General features: G+C 44.2%; 1 protein-coding gene across 1 annotated transcript in view; it reads right to left on the bottom strand.

Moving 5' to 3' along the window:
* Positions 1-13,601, bottom strand: part of DNAH9 (dynein axonemal heavy chain 9) — a 338,385-nt gene that overhangs the window by 130,099 nt on the left and 194,685 nt on the right. Inside the window, exons 44-45 of the mRNA XM_032431745.1 lie at positions 7,881-8,043; positions 5,960-6,083 (exon numbers count right to left, since the gene is read on the bottom strand). Of these exons, the coding sequence (XP_032287636.1) occupies positions 5,960-6,083; positions 7,881-8,043 (287 nt within the window). The remainder of the gene's footprint in view (positions 1-5,959; positions 6,084-7,880; positions 8,044-13,601) is intronic.

Genomic DNA, 13,601 nt, shown 5'->3' with positions numbered 1-13,601 from the left:
AAACACCAGGCCATTTGGAGACTTTCCCTGTGTTCTTAGGATGCTGCTGTCTGCCACTAGGTCCCAAGAGCCCTTAAGAAGAAGGTCCCCAGGTGGAACAGAGTGCCTCTGATTTGGGAGCAAAGTCTGCATCTTCAGGTTTGTTCCTTCAATTTCTCCTGACAATATCCCTGTCACTTACTGTGTGATATAGGTAGTCACACTGAAAGCAGGGGACCGAAGTGCCGGAGGGAACTGGGTGATGTGAATAGAGGCAGAGGCTGTTTAAATATTTGCAAAGTTTCCTCCTGAGGCCAAAATTCAGGAAATGCTGTTTCTGCCTCCAATTTGTGCCAGCATTACCGTGTCCTAATACTTTGCAAGTCAGACTAATCATCGTCTTCTCTGTGCTCCTATGGGACTTTCAGAGGCCTCTGGAGGAGGAGGTCCTTCCTCTGGGGGAGGAGGTCCTGATGGTTTCAGATGGTTCTGTTAGTTGGAGCTTGATGATAAAACAGACGAAGCTAAGGGTTGGGTCCTCTATGAACCGGTTAATGTCACACTGGCTTAGGGCTCTGGCTCCATCTAGGCCTACAATTTTTCCAGAACATTTCTCTGGTCTCAAGGGAGAAAAAGGAGGGGAGTGTGGTGGCTGTCTCGGTACCTGTGCCCCTCTCTCTGCATGCTCGAAAGCCATCTCAAAACATGTGTGCAACAGTGAGATCTAATACGTAAAACAGCACATCACTCTCATGGTATCATGCACCTTAGTTCAACAAATTCCTCCCGAATACTCATTATGGGACCAGAGATGTGTTAACTGCTGACAATATGAATGAGGGAGGGTTATAATTCCATCAGCATTGTTTTGTCTCCTAAACTGGGCAGTAGGTACTTAATCCTCTTCCTCTTGTATCCCTACATTATTTAGTAACAAAAAAATTCACCGACGACAACATAGTGTCTGCCTTTCATAAATTTACAATGCTCTTTCAGTACAATGGTGTGTGCAGCCACAGAGTGGTCTAGAAATGTGGAGGGATGTTTCTCACTCTTAGGGGTGACAGTGGATCAGTGAAGATTTCCTAGAGAGAGAATGCTCAAGATAAGTCTCATAATATGGGTAGAAGTTAATCCAGACAAAGGAGGAGAAGGGCATGAAGTTCAAAAGGAATCATGTAAGGATGTCAAGGAAGTCAAGTAGAGTGGATTATCTCAGGGAGTTAGGAATTACTAGATCACAGAGTAGGTCAAAGGCAGGGTGTTTTCTTGGATTTTCTCCTGCATTCAGTTAGAAACCAATGGAGAAACTATATTTTAGAAAGACCCTTTGGAAGCAGTGAGGAGAGTGGATCAGAGGAGGTATTGCCTAGGAGATGGGGGATGAGATAAGAAGTGCCTACATTTGTTGGGGCATCTGGGTGGCTCAGTTGGTTGAGCATTTGACTCTTGATTTTGACTCAAGTAATGATCTCAGGATTGTGGGATCGAGCCCCACATCAGGCTCTGTGCTCAGTGGGGAGTCTGCTTGAGGATTTCTCTCCCTGTCCCTCTGCCTCTCCGCCCCCAACTCGTGTTCTCCCTCTCTCTCAAATAAATAAATAGATCTTAAAGAAAATGTCTACATTTGTTGAAAAAACAGATGAAAAGACCAATGGTAGCTATGATAGCTATGATTTGGAATCAGAAATGGTTAGGGGATAAAATTTGTGGCATTTGATTATCTCTTGGGTAGAGGTGATGAGGGAGAGGTTAGAAATATAGGAGAATGCACAGGGACATAGTCTCAATAACTTGTGTGGAAATTCAGCACCATGTGAAGGAAAGGAAAGTCTGACTACTCAAACCCTTTGGCATTTCTGTTTGGTAGCTGGAGAGCCAACCAGGTTCTGGTTTAAATTTCCACATCTGTGGTTTGAGGACACATCTGGTGGAGACCACAAGTATGCTCAGGAGATCGGGTGCATGCTGGCTGGCTTCTCTTTTGCCCCACACTTTGTCTTTTCTCATTCCAGGGAAATTGGGCCAGATCTCCACATATGTAAAACAGAGATGGCCCATCAGGAAATCTAGTTCTGGGTCTCATGGGAGAATAACAATCCAATTCCAAGTTGTTATGACTATTTCCAGACTCCAGATTTTCTTTTCTGTTTAAAATTTAATTTTATTTTTAGTATTTTTTAAAAATATTATTTATTATTTGATGGGGGTGGGGGAGAGAGAGCGAGCACACAAGCAGGTGGAACAGCAGGCAGAGAGAGAGGGAGAAGCAAGCTCCCTGTTGAGCAGAGAGCTGGACATAGGGCTCGATCCCAGGACCCCGGGATCATGACCGGAGCTGAAGGCAGACACTTAACTGACTGAGCTATCCAGGCACCCCCTTTTCTTTTTTTTTAGAGAGAGAGAGTGTGTGCGCACATGAGTGGGGGGAGGGGCAGAGGGAGAGGGAGGGAGAGAATCCCAAGCAGGCTCCATGCTCAGTGCAAAGCCCAATGTGGGGCTTGATCTCACAACCCTGAGATCATGACCTGAGCTGAAATTGGGAGTTGGCTGCTCAACCAACTGAGCCACCCATGTGCCCCTCAGACTCCAGATTTTCATGTGATGGATGGAGACCACTAATATATCAATTCTGGATCTAATCATTTTAAGATCCTGGATGATGAGGTGGTCTGTCCATGTTTTATATACCAACAGGAGATTTGGCCCAGATATAAAAGGACAGTTTGGTTCAGAGGAGAGGCATAGGACTTTATAACAAGGGGGACCCAAGTAGTTATAAACTATTCCAGTATGCCATAGAGTGTATGATATTCATGTTTGAGCATAGCACCTACCAACTGGAACATGGAAGCTTAATAAGTGGATCTGAATATATGAATAAATGGAGAGTGATCTAGTCTGGGCTGGGGAAGAGAAATGTTAACTTTGGAGTGAACAATTAAGCCTTTTGAAAAGCAGAAGGAAAATCCCAACATAAAATAAAGTATGAAATCTGGCAGAGTTTGGAAAGGAAGAGACACCACCCCTGAAACAGACAAGGTTCTCTTAGCATGGACTGCAGTAAAATGGACTTTTTGGAATGTGTGAAAGTTGGAGGCAGTTGTGCTGTTCCAGAAAGCTAGGGAATGATTCTATTTCCTCTCTCTAGGTTAGGATGGGGACTTGCTGGTTCTGAGTTTTGTTCAAGAGCTAAGAGGAGACACACTTTGTAAGAATTTCTTAATTACCTGGGTTTGATGGCCAGTGTGCCTTCTTCAGGAATTATTATAACAGGGCAGTAAGGACATAGCAAAATTTGGACTTTTCAGATTCAGCAAGGACCAATGTTTCATGCAGTTTCACCAGCAGCTACATGATGCCAAGGAAGGGCTCTGGCAGTCAAGAGAAGGGACCCAAAGATATGCTTCCTTTGTTTCTGATCTGTATGGCCAACCTGCTTCTTATGCTATTACCTACCTTTTGCTAATTAAGCTAGGAACTCTATTTAATTTTTAAACTTTGCGTGTAGGATTTCTTCCCGTTTATCTGTAACCCAACTGCGATGCAACTGGCATAATGATAGGTTCTGAAATGTTTGCTTGGTGTCAGAAGTGGGACTCAAGCATTTACCATTGAAACCATGAATTACCATTATCGTTTGACTTTGGAAATGGTGTCAGGAAATCAAGGGATCAAACAATGAGCTAAAGAACTGTGGGAAGAAACTGGAGAGCCTATGAGATTAGTAGGACATTGAGGAGGATGTTTTGGGGGTAGAGTTGAATCAGCGGAATACACTCACTGTACCTTTATCTCTAAACTAGTAAGACTTGTAGATAACTAGAGAGGAATGAGTTCATGGCAAGATAGCCTGACATAGTGTTATAGTCTGCACTGTGTTATCCAAGAGTGGAGTGATTGTACAACCCCACAAAATTGAAAAATGAAGGGGGTGGGGAGGTCCTGAGGAATTCCTGAAGCCCTCTCTGGACTGGCAGCCAATTAATTTCTAGCAAATTATTTATTTGACAGGGAAAATTAGAACTAAGATGTGCTCTAGTTCTCCCTGTCAAAGTGGTTAAGAACAAAGGGAGGAATATCAGAGAAGTATTACTTTTAATTGCATCTCCATTTTAACAGGTGTATGTAAATCTTATTTTTATATAGAAGCCTTAAAAGAGAAATGTGAACTTGAAGCTTCACGACCTTGGAGCAAGCTGATTGCATTATGTTTTCACTGGGCAGGGCTTCAGAAATTCATTTACACTTGAAAAAGTTGTCTTCTAAATGAAAAATTAAAAATACTTAATTGAGAAATAAAATTTCAAATTCATAAAAGTATATCAACTTCTGTGTCTCAGACATTATTTTAGGAGAAGGTGACCTGGCTGGATTGGAGCCAACCGAAATACAGGGTGAGGTTGGCAACATGCCTAGTATCTCCAAAGCTGTTAGTTTTTGGAAGCACATTTTTACCTTTTTGGATTGTTTCAGAAATTAGATTTTAGGGTACAGGGTGGGAGTGCTGTTGGCCCCACTCTCATTATTTAGTAAAATAATAAAAGGTGAGGCAACACTGTAGGTAAAATACTGTTGAAGAAGGTGGTGGGATGTTAAGACAGTATTTAGAATGGGGAAAATGGATTGGATTGGAGGAGAAAAGGAATAAGAGCTAGGAAGGTCAACTTCTGTATATAAGGTAATTTTATGGTAGAAATCAGTGTGAGGCTTAGAGACAGCACAGTAAAGAACCTGGGACTCTGGTCCTCATCAGAAGCAACCCAAAGGTTGCACACAGAGCCTGTTGGTACATGATCAGGACCAGGGACCAGTGGCTCTTCTTGGGTGATGGCAAAATGACGTGGGGTACAAGTGAGCAAAAATTTGAAGCAGACAATGATTCAGAAGAGTGACATTCCTAAGGATTGCATGGCAGAAACCACCCTGGAATATATTATTTATGACATGAGATAGACTACGGAGAAATATACTGTGATCATGGTTCTGGATTGCATAAACTCAAGAGTATTCAGCCAGATAGCCAGGGGATGGACTGTGGATACCAGGGCTTTCTAAAATGCTGAAAAGCTGGAGGCAGAAATTCTGTTCTGGAACATCCATGAACTGACTCTCTTTCCTTAACCCAGATGAAGAGGTAGTTTTGCAGATGTCGAATTTGGTTTAAGAGCCAGGAAAGCATATTCTATGTTTAATGACTACAGATGCAAAAATATACACCTCCTTCTGTAAATGCATAATTTAAGTACTCTATTGTCCTGTATTCTTGGGTATATACATTTATATATATCTTGGGTTATGTTTATATATATGCATGTGTGTGTGTATAATTTTTCTTTTTTACCCAGAATGGTTGACATAATTCCTGAATTCCTAAATAAATAAGGATAGTAAAGTATCACAACTGAACTTTCCAATGAAGTTCTATCTTGCATGGACAGTGTCACGGGATGGTGGACAGCCTCTGTCAAGTTTTTTGGAAACCAAGGAAAACCATTTGAGATATTCTACATCACTTGTTGCTTCTTTGCTTGCATCAGGTTCTGAATCCTTCATTAAATTAGCTGCCTAATCTTGCCCTATTGTGTAAATTTTGTGTGTGCAAATTCTCTGTGTATCTTCTTGCCAACGTCTAATCTACCTGAAATACTGCACACATTCTGGTTTTTCTCTGTCTTGAATATGGGGAGGGAATAGCACCTTCTCTCTGGGCTCAGCAGATCAGCAGACCCTTAACATGTTCTTCTTCCAGTAATCAGATCTAGTTCCAGTCAGACAGCCCCAAGATTACTATATGTTTTGCAATGAAAGGAGCCAGGATAAGGCACAGTGCTAACCCTAAAAGGATCTTAATGAACCAGTCCTCTACTCTATCAGTTTTCTCTCTCATTTCTATGACCTCGCTCTCCGGACCTTGGAGCACCTTGGGATGACTCTGACTCTAGGGGGAATTCACACTCAAGAGCAAAGAGTTTCTTACCAGATGCCAAGAGATCATTGATTAGCACAAGGAACTTCTCATCAGCCACTTGGGCATCGGTCATGAGAAACACCGTGCTGAGATTCTTCACTCCGGCTTTCAGGCACAAACCAGCCAGGTCCATCTGTGGAAACAATCAGTAAAAGATCTTAGGGAAGATGGCCTTATTGAAAGAGATCCCCAACCAGCTCTTTAGGAATGGGATCATTTCCTTATCTACTTTAATGAGAAATAAAGCGAAACAGCAATGGGAAGTAGGAAGGAGTGCTATCTCGTACTGACAAGTAGGGAAATGGGCCTCATTCCCAGGCCCCAATCGCAGTAGAGGTGGACAAGTAAAATTAAACAGTGATGATCTTTAATTAATACAATCACTGCGGATCCTATACTAGCTTCTGGAGCTCCTCCTTTGTGCAAAGAGGTAACAGCTTTCCAAAGGGACAGAGATAGTCCCTGTTCATCTGTGTTACTTATATCATCATACAAGTGAATGACCTGCCCCAGAAGGCAAGCAATTGCTCTTGGTCTTGACAGAAGAGTCATGTACTTGGGGCTACCGACCTGGGTGATGAATGTATCTTATGCTAGCACTGTTTTGTGTTCTCATGACTTGCTCCAGCAAAAGCCTTGTGTTGGAATAAAATATACTAGGGAACACACACACACACACACACACACACACACAATCATCTGGTAGGAAATTATATCCATTCAAAACTGCAGGTGGATGAAGTTTTGGGCTAGGATGCCAAGCCCTGAATTTTTCCAGCTTAGTCAATCTTGGTTCAATCTCTGCATCCCTCTCACAAAGCTCAGCTGTCAGTCCCTGATCTTGCTCTTCTCACTCGCACCACTCAAAGCTCATTTTCTAAGAGCCTCATGTATTTCCTTACAGCAAAGCTTCTTTCATGTCCTATATATCATTCCCCTTTAGAGTTCATGAACTTCCTTTAATATCAACTGTTCTCAACCTTATGCACTTACAGAATTAGTTAAGACAATGTTTCTCAACTCTCATTGGAACCATCTGGAGGGATGCTTTGAAAAGTCTTGATGCCCAGGCCATTCTCCAGACTAGTTAAGCCAGAATTTCTGGAGGGTGGGATGTAGGCATCAACAGTATTTGAAGGGGATTCCAGTATATAACCAAGGTTGAGAACCACGGTCTTAGATCATTCTGTAAATGTGTATTTCTCATATGCACTAACTTGTTTCCTCTTTTTTGGAACCACTGAAGACCTGGTGTATGACCTTAGATCTGGCCAGTCGTGGAGAGGCTGAGCTGTGCTTTCAGAACCGCAGGGAGCACCACTGGCTGAGAGATTATGAAGGCAGGTGGGCAGGCCTGGCTCTAGGCTGGCTGGAATTCTCCCAAGGACAGCAAGGGCAGCATCCTGGTGGAAATTACATCAGGACTCCCGACCCTGCCTCTGTTGTAACCAGGCACAAAGGAGAAGGGCAAAGTGACCTCTGAAGGTTGTATAAATGCCTTTCCCCACGTTCCAGAGCATGCAGCACGGCTGCTAAGGGCTCAATGTCTGGGACCAGGAAATGTCACTGAAGCTCCCAGTACCTGGTGGGTACTGGAACAGTCTTTCAAAATATGAATTTCTTACAGAGCTTGGGCAGACTGTCAGAATTCCTTCGAAGTCTACCAGAACTGCCGGAGAGCTGTGTGCTAAATTTGACGGAGAGGTGCCTCGGATCCGGTGAGAGCCAAGGTTACCCAGATGGAGCTGAAGCAGCTGCGGTTTTACAAATGTAGAACTGAGTCTAATAAGTAAAGAGCCCCAGGTGTCACCAGCCCAGAAGCCAGGAAGGGAATGGCCAGTCAGTTATGGGGAGGTTCTGAGCAAGGTGAGTGAAGAGCTAAGGAAGGGTGCAGGGAGTTGTGGGCGGTTGGAAGGGGGCTGGCTCTTACCTTGAAGTCCGGGATCTGGTAGCCTTTCCGCAGCGTGATCTGGAATACATCCATGGAGCTGATGAACGCCGCGAGCCTTGTCAGACTCTGCTTGCCGCTCCCACCCACGCCGACCAACAGCGCATTTCCCCGGGGGGACTCCAAGATGCGGTTGATGTGGCAGCTGAGGGGAAGGAGCAGAGGCACATGGCCTGGATCAGACTTTCCTCCGTGAGGAGCCTGCACCATGGTCCAAGTGAGCACTGGAACCCCCTTCGGAGGCCCATCATGGGCTGAGCTACAGGAAACATGAGTTACATTGTCCCCAAACCTGGCCTCACCTTCTTGCCCAAATGGATGGAAGTCATTCCTGCTTTTTGCTTTAAGCTAAAACCTCTGGTGAACTCTGGTGGAGGAAGACTCTGCTCATGGCAGCCAGAAAGGACTGGAGGGGACCCGGGCTCACCTCCCTCCCCTCCCCAGCTGAGCCTGACTCTGCCACACCTCCCACAGCCCTCGGCCTCACCTACTTGTGCTTTCAGGCAAGAGGAGGGGGCAAGAAAAAGAGAAGAGTAGGAAAAAAAAAAAATCCAGGGGAGGCTAAAGGACAAGCAGGAACAGAACTGTTTGTTCCACTAAAGAGAGAAGAAGTAAAATTAAAGTCAGCAGAGTAACAGGGAGCCTTGTTGATGCCCTTGTAATGAATGTGGATTCTTGGTGTCAACCTACAAGACACCCACTTGTTTGGCTTCTGGATTCTTCCCCTTTTAGCTCTACTCACCTCTCTCAGTACCCATATTCCCACCCAGCAATGATGAAAGATCCCCAGGCCCTGGGCTTAGACTACATCCTGCAGAGGACCCACCTCCCCCTGACTCACCAGGCCTTCCTCAAATGCCGCCCTTCCATCCACCTGTCCATAGACCCTCCTCCACATTCTTCTTTCCCCTTAGCGCTACGTATATACCTTACATAAGGTACCTACATTCTTTATTTAAAAAACTCCTATTCCCTTTCTTTCCCCATCTTAAAAACAATAACTATTCATTGTACAAAATGCATAAAATACAGAAAAACTACAATTCTATACTAGATAGCAATAAACACCACTGACATTAATTATATGCCCTTCTGGACTTTTTCCTAGAGTCTGTGTGTTTATAAGCATATATTTATGGGTATATACACTTATTACATCTGAAAGCTCAATATATATCTACCCTATTGTCAAATCGGGTTCACGCTGTATACTAAACAGCGCTTTGAAACCACTTTTCCATTTAGCCATATTCTGTGAATATTTTCCTACACCACTGAGTAATTGCTAAGTCATGCTTTTAATGGTGGAACAATAGAATAAATACCTTATCTGCAATAGCCTACTACTGGATATTTAGGTTGTTTCCAACATTTTCCAGTCATAAATAATGCTACGTAAATATTTTTTGTTTCTATCTTTCATCATGTCCTCAGGATAGATTCCTAAAAGAAAATCACTGAGTCAAACAGTAAGAAATTTTTTTTGGCTTTTGATACATACTGAAAAGCTGCCTCCCAGCATGGTGGCACCAATTTGTCGTCTTCTTGGGTAGAATTGATCAAAAGGTGGATCTATTATTTTGAAGGGTGAGAATATGTTAGATTATGTGAGTTTCATTAGAGTGTGTTACGTCAGAAAACTTGGGAAATGGATAAAAGGAGGACGAGACGACAGGTGTTGGTGAACTTGGACCTGGACGAGTGTGCAGAACAAGAACTCAGGGGGAGTCTGACTTCAGAGCACAGCATACATCTGAGATTGAACGGCGTAGGCTACAATCCTGTGTCTTTATCTTGTGTTAATGATATTACAATGACAAATATCATATTCACATTAAGTAAGGGTCATCAGGGGTGGGGCAACTTAGGTCCAGCTAATCCCAATTTGGAGGGAGTGGGGGGTGGCCAGGAGAGTTTTGATGAGTGGGACTTATATATCAAGAAAGCATGAGCATGTATGAGGTTACAGGGCTCCTGTTGACCTTCTGTGGCTTGAGTTTTTTTACTATTGCACATTTCTGGCATATACTGATGATTGGGTCATAATCAACATCAATAAACTAGATGTTTGTGGGTCCTCATTGCCTCCTCTCTCCTGTGGGACGTGTTTGCTACTGAGAAGGAAGCCCCAGCAGGAGGGCAGGTAAGCCAACAAGGCCCACCTACCAGCAGGTAGGAAGAGTCTGGCCCCCACTCTTGTTGACCCTGGGTCTTATACATATATTTTTAAATCTTTGCCAATTGAATGGTTGACACTATGATTTAAATTTTTATTCCTTTGATATCTACGGAATTAAACATTTTTCTTATTAATCATTATATATTTTTTGTTTTGTGAATTTCCTTTTCATGTCCATGGCCCACTTCTTTTTTTAAAGTTTTATTTATTTAAGTAATCGCTATACTCAACGTGGGGCTTGAACTCACGACCCCGAGATCAAGAGTTGCACGCTCCTCTGACCGAGCCAGCCCGGTGCCCCGAGTGCCCGCTTCTTAATTGAAGAGTTCTAGATTTGTAAGACCCCTTTAGGTATGCTCTGAAACATCCCTCCAATTTGTCACTTTTACCTTTTCATTTTAATATGCTTTTGGATGTGCAGAAAATTTTAGCTTTCTGGATTTAAAATTGTTAAGTCATTAACTTTTTGTAGTGAAAATTAATTCCCCCAAGTGTTTAGGAGTTATTTATTGACCTACACTTAGTTCTTTTGCGATTTTGCTTTTCCCCTTTATAATTAATTGGGATGTTTCTACTCTGTCTTGTATCAGATAGATTTACAATTCTCTGGCCCCCTTATTAAATCCTAGTTTTGAGGCATTGGAAGAGTGTGTACTCATCTTGTATCCTCTACAGTCCTCGCACATTGAGGGTATTCGGTAAATTTTGGTTAAACTGAAGCAGAACACATACCTTACGTCAGTGTCACATCTGGAGGGATGTACGCAATCATACATTATGCGAGGGGCAAGGACGCATCTGCTTCGTGTCTGTATTAGAGGGTGCCGGACTCCAAGGATAAAAGAGAAACCGAGGTGCTAAGATATCCAGGCCCTCTCTTTGGAGGAGAAGTCCACCTGGGTTCTCTGGGCCGCCCCACACTCCCTCTATTCTGGAAGGCCCGAATTTAGCTTAGCATGGTCCCTGCTATTCAATATCTAAATGGGAAATGCATCATTAGTTCTGAAGTTTCCCGAGAAGAATGGTTCAGACCGCAGCTGTCAGCATTAGACTCCAGCTGGGGATTCATTAACAACCTCTGATGAGGGCAAAGGACTCTGCATTCAAATTACAACATTTAAAAAAGAAGATCAATATTCTGAAAGGCTCCTGGGCGAGAAAACCAGTGCGGTCTAAGTTAAGCTCATTACTGAATTTCTGCGAGATTAAAAACAAAAGCTGAAGATGTACCACAGCTGGAGGAAGCGGGCTTATTGGAGGCTACATGCACACACACGCATGCACACGCATATGCACACGTGCGTGCACACACACGTGCACGCACGCACGCCCTAGACGTCCTAGAGAATGGATAAGATACACAAAGGAAGGGGCACGAGAGAAGTACATCTTTTTCGTTAAGTGATGCTAAGAGAAAGAAAAAGAGGCAGAACAATCTCTGTGGGAGCCAATAAACCCAGAAAAAAATAAAGATTATGCCAAAAGCAGTGGAAAAGACTTGGTGTGAAGCTTTAAGGAAATGCAGACCAAGAATCTGCTGAAACGGTGAAGATAGTCAGCAGGAGGGCACATTGGTAACACTAAGGACAAAACAGCACAAAGAAAAAGCCTAGCATCTCCGGACTGCTTGTTAAGCACAAAGCACTGGACACACCAGTAGCAATAACCCTACGACACAGACATTCTCACTACCCTCACTTCCCAGAGGAGGAAACTGAAGCTCACGGAAGTTCAGCGTCCTTTGCTGAACACCGCAGCTAATTAGAGAATCCCTAGAACCAGGATTCAGTGGATCTGGCTCTGTCTCTAGAACCTGTGCCTGTAACTCACTACGTGGCTCTCCGTGGTCAGGTTCAACATAAAAGGGCAGTAAGAATTAGCAGCAGAGCTTGGGAAAGGTGTCGGGGAATCGGACCGGAGAGACGGGTAAGAGCTCAAGTAGTAAGAACAATGAGCCAGATGATAACATCAAAATGCGCATAAGCCTCACCGCACCTATGAACAGACGCCCTTACCGTCACCCCTCGACCAGCTCTGCGTGTTCCTGGGGAGTGCTAGAGCCTCCACCCTGCTCAGCCTCACCCTGCTCCCACCTTGGGTATCAGAAGTCGGGACCTTCCTGGAGAGAGCCCAAACCCCTCTGCCTCGGGCACTGCATTCCCGGCCGGGAATCTTCTCTCTTAGGTTATCTGTGTTTCTCACGGTTGGTTGTCATTCCACTCTCCGGCACAAGGTGGGGTGCTTCTGCTCTCTGTGGCTGGTAGAGCTGGCAGAGGTCGGAGGAGCTCCGGGGAGCGGAGGGCAGTACAAAGACCATGTCATGGGACATTGATGTTTTTAAACAAATGTACATGAAATTATACGTCCAAATATACTTTAATCTTGAGAACTGCCTCCCTTGAGGTAGTTCATTATTCCAGTTATTTGGCCATTGCTAATGCAGCTCAGGCTTCTCTCTGGAAACCATCTTCAGAGCCTCTTAAGGAGCCTCAAGAGAAAAGCCAGTTTTCATAGCCTTATTTTTTTCTAAAAACCAGTATTAGTCAGTTTGATCACCCATGTTGGAAACCGCACTGACTGAATCACTTGCTCTTCTCCCAAATTAAATTTACCTTGAAAGGACAGAGATTTGTCTCAATTCCAAGACTATGACACAGGCTCTGATAGCTGTTAAAGAGGGGGAAATGCTCACTGAGCTTTCCCAAGGTTCGGGAATGGATGTCCCAAAACCTGGTCCTGGCCACTGACTATGCACGAGACACCGTCCAAGGTTTTGGGGATTCAGCAGTGGGCAAGACCGAGTCTGCGCACAAGGAGCTCACACTGGATCAGGAGAGACAGAAATGCAGATGAGGAAGCACCACAGTGTGATGGCCAAGAGCAAACGCGCTGGAGTCACAGTGTGTTAGTGTAAGCTTTGGCTTCTCAGTTTCTAGGGTGCGGGGCGCTAGGCAGCTTCTCCCATTTCTCTGGGTGGTAGCCTCCTCATGTGTAATATACAGGGATAAGAGCAGACCTTACTCTCTTCAGGGTTTTTGTGAGGACTAAATGAAGTGATGTATGCAAAGCTCTACGCACCAGGTCCATGGTGAGTTCTGTGTTCAGGGTAGCTCCTACGTATCACGTCAAATGCTGCCTTTCCAGAGAGGTCTTCCTGACCACCTTATTTAAAATTGCAATCAACACCCTCCCCACCCTCCACTAGCACTCTGTATCCCCTTTCCTTCTCTGTTTTTCCTCTACGTCATTTACCCTAAATGAGATGCTAAGAATTTTTGTTGAGTACCTGCCATGTTCCAGACACTGTCCTAGGTATTAGAGATCTAGCAGTGAATAAAAAAAAGATCCTTGCACTCATAGTATGCCTAATCCATGGATACGTGTTGGATGGATGGATGGGTGGATAGATGGATGGGTGGATGGGTGGGTGGATAGATAGATGGGTGGATGGGTGGGTGGATGGATGGATGGGTGGGTGGATGGATGGATGGGTGGGTGGGTGGATGGGTGGATGGGTGGGTGGG

Source organism: Phoca vitulina, unplaced genomic scaffold (genome assembly GCF_004348235.1).
Source record: "Phoca vitulina isolate PV1807 unplaced genomic scaffold, GSC_HSeal_1.0 scaffold47, whole genome shotgun sequence".
NCBI lineage: Eukaryota > Metazoa > Chordata > Mammalia > Carnivora > Phocidae > Phoca > Phoca vitulina.
This window is presented reverse-complemented; position numbering and strand designations above follow the sequence as displayed.